The 24,163-nt window shown below is 38.0% G+C and overlaps 1 protein-coding gene across 1 annotated transcript in view; it reads right to left on the bottom strand.

Moving 5' to 3' along the window:
* Positions 1-14,358: 14,358 nt before the first annotated feature.
* Positions 14,359-24,163, bottom strand: part of gad2 (glutamate decarboxylase 2) — a 36,043-nt gene continuing 26,238 nt past the window's right edge. The window contains exon 16 of the mRNA XM_067435574.1: positions 14,359-16,666. Within this exon, the coding sequence (XP_067291675.1) occupies positions 16,493-16,666 (174 nt within the window). The 3' untranslated portion in view covers positions 14,359-16,492. The remainder of the gene's footprint in view (positions 16,667-24,163) is intronic.

Here is a 24,163-nt window from a genome sequence, read left to right as displayed (position 1 = left end):
CACTTGACCAATACAGAATAGCACTTACTGATCACCACAGCAACGACCAAAAAGCGCACACTCCTGGATCATATCTACGTCTCTCATCCGGATTTGTGCCTTCAGGCGGGTATGTTACATAGTTATCATAACTTTTAAAATCCAGTGTTCTGTATTTTGCGTACGTGAGTTTTTGTTGTAGATGGCTATTGCTGCGCGTTTAGCTAGAATGCCATACAAAACCAACCCATTGGGCCACTGAATCTGCATTAACAACAACAGTTGGGGCAACAGCCTTAGTCCTAATGGGTTGTTATCATAGCTATCAAAATCCGGTGTTTTGCATTTTGCTTACGTGAGTTTTTGTTGTAGATGTCTATAAAATAAATAAATAAATAAAAAATTTGTGTACTGTGCTAATTAATTGAGATTTCTTACATCTCTTACAGGTTGTTGGCTTTGTCTGTTTCATTGCTTCTATTGCTCTCCCCTTTTTTGTAAGTCGCTTTGGATAAAAGCGTCTGCTAAATGATTAAATGTAAATGTAAATGAGTGGTCACTCAGCACACTGCCTGTGGGGGAATCATGTTTCATGGCACATAAAATGCCTGGAGATGATGGCTGTCTTTCTGGCATTGAAACACTTCTTCCTAGACCTAAAGGGGCATCATGTGCTTGTCCGGACAGCAAACATATCTGTGGTCTCCTACATAAATCATCAGTTCAGGTAGTGGGGGTTTGTGGTGGAGGTTGAACAAACTGGTGCACCAGATCCTCCTGTGGGCTCAGGGGAAGCTGCTCACTTAGAGAAGTCTACATTCATGGGCACCAAAACCTGAGAGCAGACATCCTGTCGAGACAGGCGCAGAGGCCCGCGAAATGGAGGCTCCACCCCATTTGGTTCAGTGGTGGAGGTCCTTCAGGATAATTTTTTTTGTGGGCTTTCCCCTCTGTGCTAAGGTTTTCATAGTGGCCATAGCTATTTAATATACACCTTAGGTGATGGATATCTAGGGAGACAATCTCTAGTATCCTGTTTGCTTCATGGCGGACTGAGGGTAAGTCCTGCTATAAAGGCAATAATTCTGGGGCTAACTCATTCAGTAATCTTGTAGGCTTTTTAATTCATTCATGTTGGCGGACCAAGGGAAGCTCCAGGGTCCTAAGGTGCGTATGTCCAAAGCTGTGCTCAACATAATTCACACTTAGACAGGCACTTGCATGGCATAGTGGGTATTATCGTTCCCCTAGCGTCACTGCTTCTGACGCTGTGTAAGTTCCCTCTCAGGAACGTCTCAGGTTATGACTGTAACCATTGTCCCCTTAGAGAGGTGAATGAGATGTTGCGTCGCTCTGCCATACTTCCTTCATGCCTGTGAAACACTTACTTCAGAAGCTGACTACGTTTGGTCTGTGTATCCTTTATTGCACCAATAAGTGATTACACAGGTGCGTTAGATGCAGTAACGTAGTTGCTACACAGAGTATTGTTCCCCAGGGACAATAATTATAATTTTTACATAATTAAATTACATTGCAGATGATAAAATGGGCAAAAAAAATATCTAAAGATTAGAATATCATAAAGACTTGGAGGTGGCTTTACTTGGACCATTAGGAAACCAAATAGCCATATCCCCCTTCCCCCTAAAAACACTTAGAACATCTTACCAGCCGAACAGCACTGCCTTATATATTAGTGAGTTTGCTCCAGCAGACACAACAAACCAAGTTTGCAATAAAAAACTATTCTGGTCACAATAACTGAATGACATTGATTGATTTCCTTTAGTTAGCTGAGAATGAGCCAAGAATATAAAACAACTGAGTGAAAAAAAGGATTGTTTTAGCATTGTTCCAAAACATGTCAGGAAGATTGCTTTTGTCTTGAAACAATAGGCAGCTCAGCCTCTGACAGGACACAAGATGTACTTGGTGTACTTTTAAAGAGCTGCGATCAAATCCATTCCCCTGTGAGCACTGAGGTTAATTGCCTTCAGCAACAGGAACTGAGAGATTAAGTGTGTGTAAACAGCTGTAAACAAATTACCTTCAATATACAATCTCAAGCTGGCTACTCTGAGCACAGAATAAATTGTGGTGTTAGCATATTAGCTATAATCATCAAGAATGCATTTATTTGATTAAAAAAATACAGAAAGAGCAGCCATATTGTGAAATATTAATATTAAAAATGATTTTCTATTTGAGTATATTTCAACATTTAATTTATTCCTGTGATAGCAAAGCTAATTTATAAAGTCGTAACATATATGTGAGCGAAAAAATTGCCCATTGGGAATTGATGATGGTTGTGTTTTGCTATTGGTCAATCTAATGTGAGTGAGAGGATGTCCCGCCCTCACGCCAGGGATGAGATGTCGCTGCAAGAGACAGGGGAAGTTATTTTGATTAATGTACTGAGGGCACATGACATTGCCAGATTACTTGCCTGGTATTCATAAAACAGTGTTTTATCCACGTGAACAGGAATGATTTTGATAATGTCTTCATCTGCACAGAGGAAACAACTTTTGGTCATGGAAAAAAATGTTGTCGTGAAGCCTTTGCAGGGGATAGTCTAGTTGATATGGTCTCTGCTGACACTTCAGTGCTGAGTTGTGGTCGTGTCTAGGCGAAGGTCCTTCATCTAATCTGAATACGGCCCAGATCCGGCTAAACTCAGGATAAACAGAGAGACTAATATTAGAGTAGGTTCCATTCTTCTTATGATGTAACAAATACATCAGGTGTTATGTGAAGAGGTAATGACCTAATTTATGTTGCCTAACAATCATTTTACATAGATATAGAAATGGATAATCTGTTATGTGTATGCCAAGTTAAAGAGATGTGTTTTTAGTCTAGATTTAAACTGACAGAGTGTGTTTGCTTCCTGGACAACTGGCCAAAATTTTTAGATTGCAGTAGACGTGAAGCACTACAATGTGTTAAGAGCTCATCCAAGCACTGGGGAGCTAAACCATTTAATAAGTAATAAGCACGATTTTAAAATGAATGTGCAGTGTTGACAGAACTGGGTTAATATGACCATATTTCCTGCTTCTAAGAACTCTAGCTGTTGCATTTTGGACCAGCTGAAGTTTGTTTATTAAGCATGCGGGACAACCACCCAGGAGACTGTTATAATAATCTAGCCTCAAAATCATGAACTCATAAACTCATTCTCCATTTATCATTGAGAACATATGTCATAATTTTGATATATATTTAAAATGGAAGAATGCAGTTTTACAGATGCTAGAAACTGCTTTCAAATGAAAGCACACTCAGGTTCCTAACTAATGACAAAGACCTGACAGAATATCCATCAAGTGTTAGGCTAGGTTATTACGTGTGGAGGTATTAAAATTAATTAAAGTAATTAAATTAAAATTCAATAATTAAAATTTCAGTTGATAGTATCGAATGAAACGCTAAGATCGACTAACACTAATAGAGATACAACCACAATCGCATGATAATCACTTTTCTCTTACCAGTGTGAACATGTCACAGCAGACGCCGAGTTAACGCACAGAGTAACGTCATAACATAATTTTTAAAACACACTTAAATGTATCTAATACGATAAACAGAGCTGCATTACCTACGGAAAAGCGGAAATAGTGGGGGCGCCCAGCGACTGTGTCCCGTCACAATAAAATCCCGGTGCTCACGAGGCATGTGTTTGTATAGCAATCACTCCAGCGGCCGTGCGCAGCTCCACAACACTCGGTCCTGCTCTGCTTTACACTACAGTAATATTAATAACCGCATCCATGAACATGATTTCTGCCCGAGTCCTATTTTCCACCAGCTGTGAGGTGAAGACCACATGTCCCAAGATACTGCGCTCACACTTGGCGTCATCAAACTACGCATTTGTTTTGAATAGGCGCCCTCCAGTGGTCAGAAAGTTGCATAGTGCACCTTTAAGAAGAGGATCAATGACCTCTTGAACCATCTCTTTCAGTAGTTTAGTCGGTATAGGGTCTATCAACATCAGTGTTGTGCAAGTTACTTCCAAACTGTAATATATTATAGATTACTTATTACTGCTATTTAAAAGTAATTCATTACATTACAATATTACTGTCTCAGAATTGTAATGTGTTACATTACTCCTGTATTACTTTTGAGTTACTTTCACCAAAATAACTTTATAAGTAGCTCTTAACATTCTAAAATGCAGGAAGAGAGCATTTTACATCCAGTAGAAGGCGATATGATGAAGCATAATGACAACAATAGAGAATTGGCAAAAAAGTGAATGCTCAAGACAATGCAAGAAATCATGACAATCCAACTCTGTTATAAGTATTATTTTAGAGGTAAAGTGATTATCTGGCAATATCTGGGAACAGCTTCTGTTCATAGACACAACAGAACTGTGTAAACTCTAAGTTATGACAATAATTCCTATAAAAGTTAAGCTTCTATATGAACTGAAAACTTGCCAGTGCGCGCACACCGTGAATGACAGCTCGTTAGTAAATGCGCGCTCTGTGCGGACAAGCAGATTTTAGTTTCGGTTTAAAATTAGCCTATTATTCTTAATGAAATACACAACACAATGACAAACCCCCTTTAATAGGCGCTTTTACATTTCACTTTGAAACCAAATCTTCCGCAATCATCTGTCAGCTCAAGATCACATGTTCGGCTCATGCTTAGCAGACACCTTCCGTTTTTATTTGAACGGCCTGTTCTCTAACTGAACTAAATTGCTTTATTATTATAAAAAATCTAAACGACGGTTTCACGGTGTGCAGTAGTCTTATTCTGTCATCTTCACCCGAGTGTTGTTTATAGGCATTAGGCCTATAGTTTGGCTCAGAAGCGCGCGCCTCGTCTCTCGTCCGTTCTTCGACGCGCTTGTCGTTGTGCTATTCTTTGAAACGACAGAGCCTTTAAACCTTCTTTAGCCACTTTTCCACTGGCCAGCGCGAGCACAGGGACTGAAATCATGCCTGCGGCACTTCTGTAAAATCTGCAATAAACACGTAGGTCTACGCCTAACGCAAGTGTTACTGGAAATGTACCGAGTAAAATATTACTGAAAATTGATTAGTAATGCCTTACACTACTCCGTTAAAAGCAAAACGTAATAAGTTACTGTTATGTATTACTTTTGTAATGCGTTACTCCCAACACTGATCAACATACATGAATGCATGAAGAAATCATAATACTGATGTAGAAGCACCTAACCTTGGTTGTATGCCTAAACTTGACATAAACTTTAATCTTGTCCCTCAAATCTAATTAGTTGATTAGAACGTTGTTCCAGGATCAACAAAGATGTCATTTTAGACTGAAGTGTCCAAAAGAGCTCAAGTTTCTTGCTTAGCAAAGATCATAAAGTGCGTATATGATATAACACCACAGACTCTAGTCTATTATAAAACCTGTCACAGGAAGATTTTTCTAGCATTCAAAATCAATACACCATTTTTTTTTTTTTTTTTTTTTTTGTGGTAGAATAGGCTTTAAAGAAAGTCCATACTATGGAAGCTTCTTACCGGTTCTGAAACAATTAAGACTTTTTGTTATCAGAATTGCAAGTTATACAACTGTACAGTAAAATAAAATAGAAATAAAGTCTGAACTGCGAGATACAAACTCGTAATAGACGTTTATCATTGTATCACCATATTTAAAGGGGGGGGGGGGGTGAAACACTCAGTTTTAGTCAATCTCATGTCAATCTTGAGTACCTATAGAGTAGTATTGCATCCTTCATATCTCCGAAAAGTCTTTAGTTTTATTATATTTATAAAAGAAATATGGGCTGTACCGAGTCTTTCCGGAAAAAAACGAGCGCCTGGAGGCGAATCATGTGGGCGGAGCTAAAGAATGACAAGCGTGCAAAGCGGTGACGTCCTCAAGCGTGGAGAAACCCATGGCTATCGAGCTCAGCTAATACAGATATGATCCAGAATCATTCGGAGGCTGAAATAAATTGAACAGGAGATACGGCAACAGCAGGACGTCCGTCTCTGTGGTATGTACTGTATTTAGTGTCCTGTCAACATTTGTGTGTCTTTACTCGCAGTTTATGAGGACATGATTCGGTTTATGGACTATTGTATGCGACTAAACCTTAGCAGTAGCAAGCAAAACGGTTTTGCACGTCAGACTAGTGTACATAGAACAACAATAGAGTCCGTTAGCGCATTTGAATGACGAAGCACACGATCGTGTCGTTTACTGATGTTTACTCACGTGACGATAGCCAACAGCTTAGACATTTGAAGCAGTTTTACTCACCGGCTGCTTCCAAAGCAGGACTGAACCTTTATCGCTGGGACTGCTCCGTCAAAAACACACTTCTTTGGTATGATTTGGTAAAGTCCTGACAGCAGTGAACAGTGGAGATCCACTTTTGCGACGCGACTGAAGCGATGTTGTGAAGCTTCACGTTATTTCTGCGTTGAAATCGGTTCAAATGCAGGGTTGCCTTCCCGGAATGCTGTGCTGAAGCGTTGAAGTCACCCATAGGAATAAAGTGGAGCGCGGCACCTGGATCGACTGGATCTACAGCTGAGTGTTTACGGCGTGCATTTCCTCTCTCTCGCTCTAGTCACGCACGCGCGCACCCTATCGGGAGAAGAGCCCGTACGGCCCATACAAGGACCTTCCGATCTATTAACGTCAAGTCGATCCATACTCGAAAAAAACTCTCCGAAACTTGTGAGAAACCGGAAGGAGCATTTTTGACACAGAAATACTCCATCAAACGTCCAACATTAGTTTTTGAAACTTTGTCTATGTTTAGGATGGGAATCCAAGTCTTTAACAGTGTAAAAACCTCAGTATGCATGAAACAACATTTCACCCCCCCTTTAAAGGGTTAGTTCGCCCAAAATAAAAATATCCCATAATTTACTCACCATCAAGCCATCCTAGGTGTACATAAGTTTCTTCTTTCAGCCAAAAACAGAATTATATTAAAAATATATATCCTGGCTCCTTCCAAGCTTTAAACGGGAGTGAATGGTACCTTTATTTTTTGAACCCCAAAAAAGTGCATTCATCCATCATAAAAGTATCCATACGACTCCAGGGGGTTAATAAAGGCCTTTTGAAGCAACGTGATGTGTTTTTGTAAGAAACATATCCATATTTATAACTTTATAAACTATAATCACTGGCTTCTGGTAATGGCCATATGCGAGTCTAGTTCCAGCGAAATAGTAACTTCTTATCTCACGAATGATCTATTAATGAATGCTAAAGTACAGAGGATAGAGCAAAACAAATCACAAATAATAAGTCTAAAAAATGAAGTCTTTTTTTAAGAGAAATGTCGAAGCTTGAGTTTGTTGCCCAGCCCTATTTGTTTGGGAGCGGTGTCTTCTCATCTAAGCTTTTGCTACTCCTACATCATACGTTGTGGGAACTTACTAACCGTTTAAGTTCAGGAATGAAAATGAGGCCGTGATGGATAGAATACTGTCAATGGATTGTACCCTTGAAAAGTGAGACAAAAAGTAGCAACTACCTTTTTAATTTGTATTCTTTTTTATACAAGCTTCCGTAGTTTAAGTGCATCCTCTGGAATATGACCTCTTGAACACACGGCTGGAGCTTCTGCATGTCAGGAGATCCCTCAGGAAGTCCAAGGGTGACACCACATCAGATATACTGCTACCACACAGCAGGCCGAGGGCTGAATCTTGTCCTGTGAGAAACCTGCACCGCACATCTGGTTTGGATTAACTGCCCCATACAGCGATACAAGCAAAAAACAACATACGACAGTACTGCCTAAAAACCTTCTGGAGGAGACAGCCAATTAAAAGGCTAGGGCCCCATTTATAAAATGTGCATTCACACATATTTGAACTCAGAGTGTAGGGCTAAAATCCACACCAGCGTTCAAATTTTTTTAAAACAATATTTGACGTGGAAAAGTGCTTTGCATCATGTCATAAGCAGATATATGCACTTTTCATTGCAGCAGAGAGTCAGAGTACTGCAAGAATTTGGAAATCTACTTGATGTACCATTTGTGGTTCCTCACATCATCACTCTGGCACCGAGGAGTGGAAGTTCAAGCAGAAACTGTTCGAAACTGAAATGTACTGTACAAACTTTCAGAACAGAAGACATGCATTTAAACATTCTGCATACATCAGAGGCCATACAAGTAGGAAATAAAAACTTCTTAAAGTTTTTTAATCTTAAATCAGGACTCACAGAGTAATTAAATGTGTGAGACTATAAAGCAAACACTTCAGCAGAAGACTCTGCGTGGGAATGGTTTCTGATCACATCACGCACATAGCTGATGCATTTTATCTGCAGCGGCATGATAAGAAACTGGGCTAAACAGATAACAGCAGAACTGATGGTATTCTATGTATAGCTGCCTGAGACAGATTGCATGACTATACAGGGAACACATTTGCCTTTGCACGCAGTGAGAAAGAAAGCAACTAGAAATTAGGAAAACCCAAAGAGGAAAACCGGATGTCTTCTGAATGTAAACACTGTGACTGTCTGTCAAGAACAATTTGGAATGAAAACAAGAACAAAGGGCGGCTTGGGAAATTAATTTCATGTATGCAGAGAGAAGGAAAACAGGCTGAAATGTTCTGCTTTTTCATCACTGAAAAGTTGACAACAGTGTGTCTTTTTTGTTCTGGTTCTGACAAATGTGCAAATCCAGATTAGATCTGTGAGCTGCCAAACCTCACTAAAGCTGCACATCTATTTGTAATCAGTGTCACGAATGTCTCAGATGGTGGATTTGGCTTGATGCATTTCTAAACGACACTCTTATTCCATAGCATGTTTGCATATTAGGCTACATCAAAAATATTTAGAGTCAGGTGTGGTGGTGTGGGTAAGTTTAAGGGTAAAGTTAGGGGCAGGTGTGGTGGTGTGGGTAAGTTTAAGGGTAAAGTTAGGGTCAGGTGTGGTGGTGTGGGTAAGTTTAAGGGTAAAGTTAGGGACAGGTTTGGTGGTGTGGGTAAGTTTAAGGGTAAAGTTAGGGACAGGTGTGGTGGTGTGGGTAAGTTTAAGAGTAAAGTTAGGGACAGGTGTGGTGGTGTGGGTAAGTTTAAGAGTAAAGTTAGGGACAGGTGTGGTTGTGTGGGTAAGTTTAAGGGTAAAGTTAGGGTCAGGTGTGGTGGTGTGGGTAAGTTTAAGAGTAAAGTTAGGGACAGGTGTGGTAAAGTTGTGTGGGTAAGTTTAAGAGTAAAATAGGGTCAGGTGTGGTGGTGTGGGTAAGTTTAAGAGTAAAGTTAGGGACAGGTGTGGTGGTGTGGGTAAGTTTAAGAGTAAAGTTAGGGACAGGTGTGGTGGTGTGGGTAAGTTTAAGGGTAAAGTTAGCGTCAGGTGTGGTGGTGTGGGTAAGTTTAAGGGTAAAGTTAGCGTCAGGTGTGGTGGTGTGGGTAAGTTTAAGGGTTAAGTTAGGGACAGGTGTGGTGGTGTGGGTTAGTTTAAGGGTAAAGTTAGGGTCAGGTGTGGTGGTGTGGGTAAGTTTAAGGGTAAAGTTAGGGACAGGTGTGGTGGTGTGGGTAAGTTTAAGGGTAAAGTTAGAGTCAGGTGTGGTGGTGTGGGTAAGTTTAAGGGTAAAGTTAGGGACAGGTGTGGTGGTGTGGGTAAGTTTAAGAGTAAAGTTAGGGACAGGTGTGGTGGTGTGGGTTAGTTTAAGGGTAAAGTTAGGGACAGGTGTGGTGGTGTGGGTTAGTTTAAGGGTAAAGTTTGGGTCAGGTGTGGTGGTGTGGGTAAGTTTAAGGGTAAAGTTAGGGACAGGTGTGGTAAAGTTGTGTGGGTAAGTTTAAGGGTAAAGTTAGCGTCAGGTGTGGTGGTGTGGGTAAGTTTAAGGGTAAAGTTAGCGTCAGGTGTGGTGGTGTGGGTAAGTTTAAGGGTAAAGTTAGGGTCAGGTGTGGTGGTGTGGGTTAGTTTAAGGGTTAAGTTAGGGACAGGTGTGGTGGTGTGGGTTAGTTTAAGGGTAAAGTTAGGGTCAGGTGTGGTGGTGTGGGTAAGTTTAAGGGTAAAGTTAGAGTCAGGTGTGGTGGTGTGGGTAAGTTTAAGGGTAAAGTTAGGGACAGGTGTGGTGGTGTGGGTAAGTTTAAGAGTAAAGTTAGGGACAGGTGTGGTGGTGTGGGTAAGTTTAAGAGTAAAGTTAGGGTCCGGTGTGGTGGTGTGGGTAAGTTTAAGGGTAAAGTTAGGGTCAGGTGTGGTGGTGTGGGTAAGTTTAAGGGTAAAGTTAGGGTCAGGTGTGGTGGTGTGGGTAAGTTTAAGGGTAAAGTTAGGGACAGGTGTGGTGGTGTGGGTTAGTTTAAGGGTAAAGTTAGGGTCAGGTGTGGTGGTGTGGGTAAGTTTGGGTTAGGTGTAAGGAAAGTATCATAAGTGTAATCATAAATGTAACTTCAGAAATTGATTACAGATGTAATTACTGTACATGTAGGTATTTAAAAAAATGTAAGTACAATGTAAAAACATGTATGTACACAATAAGTGCATTGTATCAAATGATAATTTAAGTGTTAGTAATTCTGTGCATTTGTTCAATATCACTTTAGTTATGGTTTTAATATGCCTGAGACTCATCGGAACTGAAGTGAATTAAATATTGGAATTACCATTAAGTTGTATTTTTACAAACCTTTTACAAAATAAATAGTATTTATTTATTTTATTGTATTTAAGTTTAATTATTTTTCTAGGGCTAATAAATAGAAGAACATTACAGCTGAGCACACACAATAGAGGGTGATATCATTTACTTTTAACAGCTTTAAGCTTAGTATTAATATGTTATATACTATTATATTCATTTTAATAAAGCAATTAATATATACAATAAATCATAATATTAGGACGACTTAATAAGCTTTTTAAATATATACTTAGATTAAGGGCGAGGGAACAGGTTTCCCCCCCCCCCCCCCCCCCCCCCCCCCCCCCCCCCTATCGGTGAGGTGTGTGATCTGGAAGTATTCCACTCTGGGATTTGAGTTCAGGATATCAATATTTAACATTTTTTTTTTACAGAGTAATACTAGTACAAAAATAAGAGTTTTTTATTTATTTTTTATTTTTTTAACCAGTGATATGCAATTCGTACTGAACTTTAAAGTGGCAGCGGTGAGGTCACAGTGCCCCCTGTAGGCGGCTATCAGTCCGTGATTCAACTCTCAAAGCATTTCCTTATTCTTGTCACATCCTCTGGGAGCCATATTACATCACAACACATCTTACACACCCCGATGAAATATGAAATTACATCCCCAATGACTGGAATAATCATGCAATCTAGTTTTCTCTTTAGTTTATTAATGATCTACCACTGCGAGTCATAATCAGTCACAACAGAATTAGAATACAGACAGAAAGACAGACTGACAGATAGATAGATAGATAGATAGATAGATAGATAGATAGATAGATAGATAGATAGATAGATAGATAGATAGATAGATAGATAGATAGATAGATAGATAGATAGATAGATAGATAGATAGATAGATAGATAGATAGATAGATAGATGGAAATACTGAATATCCCCTTTAATGGCACAAAAGTCTTTCTGTGGAGGCATTTATGAAGTGGAAGCTGCTAATACGACAGTTCTCAAGGTTAAGTACTTTCTGTTTTGCAGTGTTGTAGAGATCAGGCGCTGTAGTGTTTGATGCATGAGAGGTCTGATGGTAAAACACAAGTTCTCCTTATGCTCTACAGTATTTACTGAAGAACCTCTTCAGATGCCACTTCACTTTATATGGCTTTATGTAACTTTTTGGGTTAAATTTATCAGTCTGTTCACACTTTACAGTGCTTTGTGTCTTTTAGTTGGATAAAGAATACACAGAAAAAGTAATGGATTTTAATATACACTGCCTGACCAAAAAAAGTTTTTAAATAGGCAAATGCTAAAGTGTATATGACTGGATCATTATTGCAGTGATTATTAAGTTGCTATGCTATATGTTTGGCACAAGTTCTTCGAACCATAAGTGATGGAGTGTGTAGCTTTTCATTTCTTAAACAACCATGCAGAAAAACACATTATGACCATATTCCAGGATGACAATTTCAAGATTCTTTAGCTCAAACTGTGAAAGAATAGGTGGGGAGGAAGCATGAAGAATCTTTTTGACACATGCATTGAGTACAGGCCTTAAATTCATTGAAAGTCTTTGGGATGTGATGGAGGGGACTTTACAGCAGGCATTCTCAACCCTGGTCCTTGAGGCCCACTGTCCTGCAGAGTTTAGTTCCAATCCTCCAAAAGCTCCAAAAGGACAGTGGGCCTTAAAGGGTTAGTTCACCCAAAAATGAAATGTATGTCATTAATGACTCACCCTAATGTCGTTCCACACCTGTAAGACCTCCGTTCATCTTCAGAACACAGTTAAAAATATTTTATATTTAGTCTGAGAGCGTATGCAAGTGTATGCACACTATACTGCCCATGTCCAGAAAGGGAATAAAAACATCATCAAAGTAGTCCATATGTGACATCAGTTAGTTAATTAGAATCTCTTGAAGCATTAAAAATACATTTTGGTCCAAAAATAACAAAAACTACGACTTTATTCAGCATTGTCTTCTTTTTTCGTGTTTGTTTTTAAACGTCAAATAAAGATTCAAATGGTCATGAATCAGTGAATCGATCAATGATTCGGATCGCCAGTGTCACGTGATTTCAGCAGTTTGGCACGCAAATCATGAATCAATTCGCTGATTCATAACCGTGTGAATCTTTATTTGAGGATTGAAAACAAACAAGGAAGAGAAGAAAATGCTGTATAAAGTCCTAGTTTTTGTGATTTTTGGACCAAAATGTATTTTCGATGCTTCAAGAGATTCTAATTAACCAACTGATGTCACATATGGACTTCTTTGATGATGTTTTTATTCCCTTTCTGGACATGGGCAGTATAGTGTGCATACACTTGGATACGCTCTCAGACTAAATATAAAATATCTTAAACTGTGTTCTGAAGATGAACAAAGGTCTTAAATAGTATATTTTATATATATTATATTACTCTAATAACGTATTCTTCGCATTTGTTCTACTTAAATTTAAAATAACTGACAGTTTCATGCATAACCCTTGTAATTCAGTTCAAAATATCTTGCTGACTTCTTGTGAAAAAAAAAAAATACATATGATATTAACATGATATTTCATGACTCTAGATGGCCTTATAGCTTTATAAGGAGCAGTTCCATAAGCTGTTCCGCTGGGTCCTAAAGTCAGATGTTTTGTTCAGATACACATTCAGATGCATTCAGATACACATGTAGACATTATAAAATAATTTGTTTGGTAAAGTTTTTGGATTTTTAGTTAGAATTTTTAGCATTTTTAGGTTTTCCATTTATTTCAATGGGGGTTAAAATGACCCGACGGAAGGATGAGAGTTAATTTTTATTTACTGTCCAAAAATATTGCCCTCGCATAAGTATTTTATTGTGTAATAAGTACTCTTTTTAAAAGTATGCTGTATTTAATTTTCACAAGGGTAGGTGGTCGCTAAAGTTGTTGCTGGTTTTCTGAAAGGTTGTGAGGGCATTGCTAGATGGTTTCTAAGGTATTCTGGTAGGATGAGAAGAGCCCACTGTCTTTCAAATAGTCAAGAGATGAGGTTTAGTAAAAATCCAGACAGGCGTGTTTGGCAGTAACATTTATTGGTGTTTCCCATGAAAGCAAAACACATTTTAAGAGGGCCTGTTATCTGCTTCTATCTGCAATTTCAACACACTAGTTTATAACTTTAATCTGAACGTCAGCTCCTCAGATAATCACTTTTCTTTCAAGCAATGTTGAGTGAGAAAGAAAAAAATGAATTCACCCAGTCACATGGGTGACCCTGACCCTGTTCGGGCAGGTTCGTGACAACACATGAGTTCCTCGTACGACAAAAACCGATGGACATGATGGGTAGCCGTGAAACAGCGGGAAAACACTGCTCGTAAAGGTCTGAGAGCTGCTACGGGGGAAAAGCAAGAGCGAAAGACACACAGGAAGAAGAGAGAGTGCGATAGAGAAACATTGAGACTTTGAGAATATGCTTATATAGAGGCATGCCAAGAAACTACACACACTAATATTAAAGCTGCGGAAAACAACCAAAGCGATAGACAGAGAGAAAGATAGAGATACGGTTGCAAAAGCATACGACTTCTAGCCACACAGAACATGCTTGCTTAGCAGATTAATACGTTGGGTAATGCTAACACAGAGTGCGCAAGCTAGCAACAGTGTACTATATATTTGAAGCTAAGCTATCCATATTGCCACTAAAACTAACACCAGGATACAGTATATATATGAATATCTGGGATTGTATTTCACAAGCTCGGAAGGCAAGGCGTTCATGCACGTGCAAAGAGAGCAGGTTTGTAGCAGCAGCAGCAGCAGCAGCAGCGGCGGCGGGGAAAGACGGCATGTGGGCGCTCCAAGACTACCACGGTGAGGATGTCAATGCGTTTGTCGTGAATACAAGAGCTTAAAATACACAAACTATGTGACACAGCTTGTCGATCCTGAAAAGGGACTGAAAGAACACTCATATCTCAAAAATGATGAACTTAGCATTCTTTCCATGCTGAAAAGACAACGTAAACCAGCCGGGTTGGTCTTTGAGCCTGGCTCAGACCAGATGAGGCTGGGTTCTGTTGTGTTTTTTCAGCAAGGTTGACTATTGCGTTCTGTGAGGATACAGGTAGTAACGTAGCATTAGCAAATCTACAAAGGATTTCAACTATAAAGCAACTCTCACCCTGAAGGGACATCCAAGCTGGGACACATTCAGACAACGCTCAGTTTCTTAAAACATCAAAACTATGAACATCCATTGGACAGATCATCATACATATAAGCTAAAGTGCACAAGCTCCTCTTTAGGAGAACTAGACAATACCGGCAATTAATACTAAGGCAGTACAGTTACAAACACACAAAAATACAAATCGGCACAGGATGTCAAGTTTATCACTTGGGCACAAATACAACCAGCATTGGTTCAGAAATGGCTCTCGTGACTACCGAAATGTGCTATAATACTCATTTAGAGTTCGAATGTTAAAATGCAGTGGCTTCAAGTGCATTTAAAGCCAGTTCCTTCACACACATATCTTTGCAGTTACATAAGTCATCATATTCAACACATCTGACACGCGCACACAACCATTTATGATTAAATATTTGTTGAATAGAGAAAATAATATATATATTTTTTACCACACAAATAGACTCTGCCTTATATACAGTACAGTGATGTATTCACAGAGATATGTAACTGATCAAGAACATCTTAAAAGTCTATTTACACTATACGTATGTTATTTTCTTTTTTGGAGTTTATATATAATCGTAAATTTAACACTGTTAATACCCTGAAATATCTATCATTTTGTATAAGAAAGCTAAATAAGTACAAGAACGGGTCTGTAAATTAAGAAATCTATTGCTATTATGTATATCTAAGCGTGTTACAACACGATCAGACTAAATTTGTTTTAAGTTAAATACAGTATGTGCATGTGCTATTGTTTCTTTTCAGGGGACATTGATGATAGAATAAATATTTGATTTATTTTTTATTTTACTTGCGTTAAAGTGAGCATCCACCTGGTCAGTGCTACGTTCACAACGAGTTTCCAAGACCAACCGCCATTCAGATGCTGTTTTATTGCACTTTTCCAAGAATAAAGTTGGAAATTTAGAATTTCCAACTAAAGGAATAAAGAATATCCAATTGCATGTTATTAAAGGGAAGAGAAATTCTCATTTTAAAGAGCATTTTATCCTGAAAATAGGATGAGACAAGAATATTTGTTGGGATTTTTCTGAGAAGACACATTTTCATTTAGTTTTGTTATTTTTATTTATTATAATTTTAATTTTGTCAACTTTTAGACGCACCTTTTATTTGTGAACAGACATGATTATATAAAAATCCTGTTCACTGCCGGGAGCCTCTTGTCAATTTCAATTTCGCACGTTAATTACCTTCAAATGTTTCCGAACTTCTTGCTCGATACTCAATTGCTCAAAACTCTTCTGAATATTGACAAATCGATAAAACATAAGTCCCACTTTGTCTGTGATTGCAAAAGCTTTAGATGCGATGAAGTGGTTTTGGATAATTATGCGTCTCTACTGTTATAATATAGTCATATATATTAATGAAATCTGGCACTTTGAATAACTTGTCAAATAGAAACGTATGACCTGCACTGAATAGAAGCAAATAACTCTTCATATTCTCATTAAACACATGTAAACAAACAAAGTCATGTCAAAGACAATAAGATAGACAGTAAAAGCAGACGGTAACACTTTTACAGGGCTTTGGACCACGAAGCCCACAACAACGCTACAATACTAAAGTCTATTTTTTTTCATATTGTCATTTTTTAAATCATACTATCTTTATGTGACTTTGGAGAAGAGGAATCAAAGATTTACCGTTACATTCACAACAAATATTCGATCCATTCAGGGACAAGAATAACGGGTTTTGGTGGTGTGAGTTTTTAAAGATCCTGTCCCAGTCGCTCAATCTCTTCAATCAGGAAGTCAATGTCTTCAAAGGTAGCGGCTGGGTTGGAGATGACCATACGGAAGAAGTTGACCTTGTCTCCTTGCGGCTGATAGCTCACCATGGTTGTTCCATACTCCATCATTCTGGCTTTGATTACAGGGGCAACCTGTGAGAGAACATTTTATCAGCTTGGGTAATGATGAATTGCTTTGTGCATCACATTTTTCTGTTGACATTTTAAAGACAATTTGCCCTTGCAAAACTTTCTGTTGGTACTGTCGGTGGTTTGCAGGGCATTGCTATACTGTTCCTATAACGTGTTAACATCTTGCGGTTGCCAGGGCGTCAGTTGTTTACTGGTCCAAGATAAAAACAGAGCCTCTATCATGGTCTGGTGTCTTGATATGACAGGTCTCTCCTTTATGTAAAACTTATTTTTTGCAATTTTTTAGTATTTAAAGTATGCCTATTCTTTTTTGACTATTCCCTTTTATGATATGGGTAATATAGCTGTCTGTGATTGTAAACGCTCTGCAAAGTTAAAAGGTCAAAAGTGCACAATAAATAAGGTCATTGTCTCTCAAAAAAGAAAGAAAGAACATGCGCCCAAACAAGTTGTCAGGAATTCCCAACCCGATCTCATGGCAATTATGTATATTACGAGTTGGCTAATTCATACGAATTTGTATGACCTCACTCAAGATTTTTGATAAATCATTCGTATTTGACAAGTTGGTCAATTCATATGATTTTGTATGAACTACGGTGGCCCAGTAGTGCACAACAACACAACCAAATTTAACAACTTCAGCTCTGCAGCATATTTTGAATGATTGAATGATAATGCGATATTGAGGGAGGGTTGAATTAGCAAACATAAGTTCACGACAAATCGGATTCAAGCCACAACACAACGGAATCAAGCCACAACACAACGGAATCAAGCCACAGCACAACGGAATCAAGCCACAGCACAACGGAAAGGCTCCCGACCACTAGGGGGCTCTCAGAGTGCCGTAAAGTTAGTTTTCCTTGCCATTGTTCTATAGATTCGCAAGTTTTACAAAGATATAAACACTATGGTCAGTTTTAAGTGTGAAACCATTGTATATTGACATGAAATATCAATTAAAATCACCTTCATGCATTATAGCTGCATATTTATACTTGAGAATGCTTTTACTTGCTGTGAGGATGTGAAGAGTCTGTTAAAATTACTGCAGAGATGCTAGAGCAGTATAACCTTTTGGCAATTGCTTCTCAAATCTCTGTGGATCTAAATGGTAGACCAATCACAACAGACTGGGCCATCTGACCAATCAGAGCAGAGTAGGTTCGCAGAAAGGAGGGGTTCAAACAAGGAACGGAATATTCCGACAAGATGTTTTAAAATCATTGAAAAATGTGGTGTTGTGCAGTGTGTGTTATGAGAAAATTAAATGTAAACCTGTTGTAGGAGACTCCAAAACTAAATCTTTAAACCTTTAAAATAGCCTTATGGAGCACTTTAATAACAGTATAGCACAAAAGCCTGATAACAAACACATCTTCAACTCACTGAAAATTGCGTAAACTAAAGCCCTAAATGACGACAATACTTGTTTTGTCAATGCACTGTCTGTTATTGATCGGAATGGAAAGCGCTTGAGCATCCTATTGATTTGTTGCCATGCCTTAGTTAAATGTAACTTCGGAATTATATTCATTGCATTCTGACTCGGAGGCAATTTTTTGTGGTTACTAAATATTCTCATATAGGTGTATACTAATTACTTTTCAAAATTTTGAGTTTGATAAGATTTTTTGAAATATTTTTGATGCTTATGCTCACCAAGGCTGCATTTATTGATTAAAACACAGTAAAAAAAGTTACAATTATATTGTTTTCCATTTGAAAGTTTCTTGTTGATTTCTGTGATGCAACGCTGAATTTTCAGCGTCATTACTCCAGTCTTCAGTGTCACATGATCCTTCAGAAATCATGTGCTGCTTATGAAACATTTATTGTTATTATCAATACTGAAAACATCCATGCTGATTAATAGTTGTGTGGAACGTATGACAAAAGAAATAGAAATTAGTGTGAAATAGAAAACATTACTGTTAAAAGTGTCATTTTTAAAAGGATAATTCACCCAAAATTTTAATTCAGTCATTATTTACTCGCACTCATGCCATTGCACGATTATTTTTGTCTATACAATAACAGTCAATGGTATTAAAAAGAAGCACTGAACCCTATTATTTTGGTCAAAATAACACATTTTTTAAACAACATGTGGGTGCGTAAATGATGACAGTTTTCAATTTTGGTGAACTATCTTTGAGAAAGTCTTTAATACAAAACATCTAAAGGGAAATATAAAATGAGAGCACAACTATGTCTCAGTGCTTTTGTATTCTTTTGCAAATGTTTTGTATTCCCGAAACATTGCATTCACTCGCAAAGCTTTTGAGTTCTTTAAACACAAACACTTTGCAAGCAGATGCAGTTTTTTAGGGGAACGCAAGAGCATTGACATATACAGGTCCTTCTCAAAAAATTAGCATATGTTGTAAAAGTTCATTATTTTCCATAATGTAATGATAAAAATTAAACTTTCATATATTTCAGATTCATTGAACACCAACTGAAATATTTCAGGTCTTTTATTGTTTTAATACTGATGATTTTGGCATACAGCTTGTAAGACTGAAAAAACTAGTATATGCCGAAATGTCTGAATGAAGAACAAAGACTCTCTGAGAAAATAAGGAAATTAACATCTGAACTGTCCCTCACACACCACTGGAGACGCAAGTCTCACCTCACTATCAGCTAATCTACATCTTTCCCTATTGACTCCCTCTCCCCCAATTCATTCCCTCTCTCATGCTGAGATCACTGAAAATGCATCCAGAATCTCTATATTACAATGTCAATCCACACGATCGAGTATCATATGTGTTTGATATCGTTTGAAATGTCTCAGTGCGACTGGTACAAATATCTCAACTCCACAGAAGTTAACCAAAAGATAATCAATGTTTTAAGAGTTTAAAGATATCTTGTCTTAGTTTGGTGGGTGTGGCTTTCAGCCATTTGGCCTTTGCATCAATACAAGTCTTGATCAATGCAAATTCCCATTGTGAGCTTGTGTTAACATTTGAAAGAGTTTGTGCATTTGTTTCTGGGTATTTAAGGAAATGTTACAAAGAGCTCAGGGCTTGACACTTTAAACCGGTCAGCCCGTAATGCTGGATGTCTCTCAAGATAGCCAGCATTATGTAATTTTCAGAAGTCAGGTATACATTTCATTCTTTACTTCAGACTATTTGATGTTATATATGGATTACCTTTGAATTGACTATGTAATTGGCTTTATACATTTACCTGACTGTTAAATAAAATTGTTATACTTTGATTGATTCTGACTTGCTCTGGAATTATTCAGGTTGGGTATAATTTCAACGAAGGGTTAAACGGAATAATTAAATGTGTAATTAAACTATTAAAAATGAATGACCAAATAACCAAATGGCATTCCAACCTAAATTCTAAATTATAATTAAATGGAGTCAGATAACGAGGAATTGGAATAAAATCCCCTTTTCCCCGCTGAAAAGATGAACGCGCAGCGAACTTCACCCGCCGATCGTTAGCCTTCATTGGGACGATTTGGGCGGCCTTACAAAATGGTGACCAGCCTCCGTGATGTTGCAACTCTCTTAAGAGCAACGTCTTTTCAGCGAAGTATTCGATTTTAAAATCAACAAGAGGTTTGAACTTCTCTTTCTTCAGCTGTTCTGGTAAGTCAAATTCTTTTTGCCTTTTTAGAAATGTTTAGGGAAAAACAGACGCATCCCATATAGACACATGAATAGAATGGGTCGGAATACCCAATGTTAGACCGGAACCGCAATCCGGTGGGGTTTAAGAATTTAGATACAATCACATATCAGGGACATGATAGCGACAGCGCAGTAGAGGAATTGAAACTCGTGTTATGAATTTTAAAATATTTCCTTGTCGGCGTAGAGTTGCAAATTAGAACGTTTTTTAAATCAGCTAAATGCTTTCTCCATTGTTTTATTAGTTGCAACAAACTAGCAACGCACGGTGAGAACGAGCAAACAATAGAATGAGAACTCTAAGTATGTAAACAACTGGAATACATTTGTGATTTGATAAATAGCAATGTTTATATTTGTTTATGAAAAGCAAAGTAGGAAAACAGGCTGATGTAACATTTAAAAGTTAAGAACTTTTTGTTTGATCAGAATTGGCTATAAATATTATTGCTACGCAGCAAATTACTCGTGACTAGAAATGATTAAGAGGTGGTAAGAATTTAAATCTAAGAGACTGATATACAGAATAATAGTGATGTTGTTACTGTATTTTTGTTAAGAAACCGCATGTTAATGTTCTGAGTGGCTCAGCGAGCCCACGGGGCGTACCACCCCCACTCGGAGAACAGACTTTCTCTCCCTGTTCAATGGGAGCATTTCGCCCAATAAGTAACAAACTAAATCTATCACATTTTGTGAATACAGTTAAAATTACCATTGTGCCGCCATGCAGATTAGTCTTTAAATAGACTAAATCAAGCAAATAGGCATTTGTAATCTCAAAAGATGAGTGAATGTGCTTGCATCAGCCTGAACCACAGTCTTTTTCATATTCAAATGTATTGACGCGATGCAATCTAAAACTTCTTCAGAATTCAAACAGAGATTTGGTGATGCACTCAGCATGTTCGTTCTGTGTTAACAACAACAGAGTCGCCCATTGGCTTTAAGCCTGACCATTGTTGTGCACGTGGTGAACATGATGGTGCAGCAATGATTGCCTTTTGAAGAAAAGAACACAAATGAGCTGTTCCACAGACTCTTCAGGAACCAGAAATAATATTATTTAATTTATATTGTTTTTAATATAATATAATTGTATTATAAATGAAAACATAATATACATTGTATTATAATTGCCAAGCAGGGCATTAGGAGAAAGATCAAATTATGTATGGATTGTTACATTTGATTTCATTCTAATTTAATCTGAAATTATGGACTTTAGTAGATTACGTTGTATCCATTCGTTACCGCAAATCTGCGTCAGGTTAGAAACGGACTAAAACTACTTTTGAGTGGAGCATTGGGGCACGCCAATTGAGATTTTAGAGCTCCGTCTAACGCTTAGCATTAGTTCAAGTGTACTTAGATTGTGAAGGCTAAAAAGGGAATTTCCGTTTAGGACAACAATGTTGCTCGACCAACCTAAATAGGGTGAGCCTTACCTCTGTTTAAAGTAAAGTTACTCTAGCTAAGTGTACATGGGAAACCATGACACGATCATACCAAAACTACTATTAGAGAAAGTATCGGTCGACTTATAGCTATAGTAGTGGTCGTGACCTCTGACTAGAGAAAACATTGCTTTAATTTAAGTGTACACAGTCTATGGGGACTAAACAAAATACTTTTAGAATGAGTGAGCATGTGGGCAACCCTCTAAATAGTATAGTCAATTACCTCTGTCTACATGACTAAGACTGGCGAGTTTGTGATCGTGGGCCCGCATAATAAATGGCCAGTGCGAGGACCCTAAGCGACGGTGAGAACCGAATAAACAAGTCCAATAAGAGAAAAGAGTTAAATAGATTAATCAAACACGTACTCAAATGTATAAACTATTAAAAATCTTTGGAAACCTTTTAGTTTATGGAGTCAGATGAAATATTGAGGTAATGCATAAAGAAATGTATTGGATTTTAATCTTGTGTTGCATTGGTTTAATTCCCAGTGCCAAAAGGGAGGGGTTGTGCTGTTATCTTTTGCCTTTACAAGAACACAGCTATATGTGTGGCACTGATAATAGCAAACCAATTCACCCTTCACCACCGAAGTACCTCAATTTTTTTTACAGGTCACAGAGACCTCAAATAATCATATGTGTGTGTGACACCGTAAAACAAAATTCAAAGCAGACAACACCAAAACAGGTGAATCAATTTCTGCCCACAGATCTGACTGTAAAGAGAGCAACTGGAAATAAAGCCATGGGAACCAACCCATCGGAATTCATGACAGTATGAGCGATAAAAGCTCTGATTAATCCAGAAAAAATTCTCCAGCAGAACTGGGGTTTCTAATGCTCACAGCAGACTGTGAAGGCTCGACTCTAAGAACAGTTTTAAGGTGTCACACACTGTACTAAAACAACAGCAACAACTTAGACCTGGCCGATGAAACTCTGTTTCATGTGACAGCCAGGATGAAAATTGCAACAGGCATAATAGTGCCATTCAAATAAGTCCAAACCTGACTGTGAAGCTGTTGATAATGTCAGAATTAACTGTGATTCTCTTTGCATTATTTCTGTCTCAGATTGACAATTGCAATTCCTTGGAGGATGGACACCAGGATGGGGCTAACACCCCCATTAGAGCCAGAACAATGGAATTGTCAGAACAACCTGGAATGATGGAGATGGGTGCGAAAACACTTAATGGGGTCATTCACACTTCACAAAATGTATACCTCCCAGTGTAGCACTGGAACTAAATTTTGCAACACAGATTGTTATTGATAAGACTCCACCCATCTCCACACAGAACACACACCTCCTTCACTACACCCTCATATCACCTGAAACAGATCAAATCTATCCAGGTTGTACACTACACATAAAAGATGGCATAGAGTCCAAAAGTATTACCTCACTAAAGATCTATTGTCCATCTTTTCACAACAACAGATCCAAATAGCTTCACACACACAGGATAGTAGAGTTGGTCACATGATGACAGTATCACAAAGACACACATAGCAAACGCTATTCACAACATCCTCATGGGAAAACACTGTATTACACATGTGCAAGGCTAATCACAAATTGATGAGGCAAATTCTAAAGCAGAAAGACAGACCTGCTATGGAAATTCAAAATTTTTAAACTTTCTGATTGTTATTGATGTGGTTGGAAAGTCAGAGGGCCCCTGATTTGTCAACACATCACTTATAACAGAAATATTATCAAAGTAGATAAAGCTGAAGTGTGAGCACTTAAATCAATTTACAAAAATTAAAATTTGATCCTGTAATCGATTTTGATGTAGCCTGCCTGCTGCACTCACACACACTCACACTCACACTCACACACTCACACACACACACACACACTCACACTCACACTCACACTCACACTCACACTCACACACACACACACACACACACACACACACACACACACACAGTGTGACAAGGAATACACAATCTCCATTATTGAATGACTAAACATATTTAGATCTGCCGTAATTGCATTGGAAGATTCCAGAACAAACACAGTGGTTATTATATATATATGTATATCTTCATAATTGTGATTGAATATTATTGATGCTATTATTATATGCATATCATTTATTTTAATATATAAACTGCACTGACTTTTTGCTGCATTTCTTTAAGTAATTCAGACCAAGAATACTAAAATTCCACTCTCACTTTATCCCAGTGATAGTGAAGAATTAGGTGATTAAATATATTTAATCCACCCCACCAATTATGACCTTAAAAAAACACTTGAGAGAAGGTGTACCAATCGCACTGCTGACGTGAACCCACATTGTTTTTTATTTTTGTTTTCTTGCATTGTATGTTCTTATGCATTTCTCTATGG

The sequence above is a fragment of the Pseudorasbora parva genome, chromosome 24 (assembly GCF_024679245.1).
Source record: "Pseudorasbora parva isolate DD20220531a chromosome 24, ASM2467924v1, whole genome shotgun sequence".
Taxonomy (NCBI): domain Eukaryota; kingdom Metazoa; phylum Chordata; class Actinopteri; order Cypriniformes; family Gobionidae; genus Pseudorasbora; species Pseudorasbora parva.
Note: the sequence above shows the minus strand (reverse complement) of the source record. Positions and strands in the feature narration are given on the sequence as shown.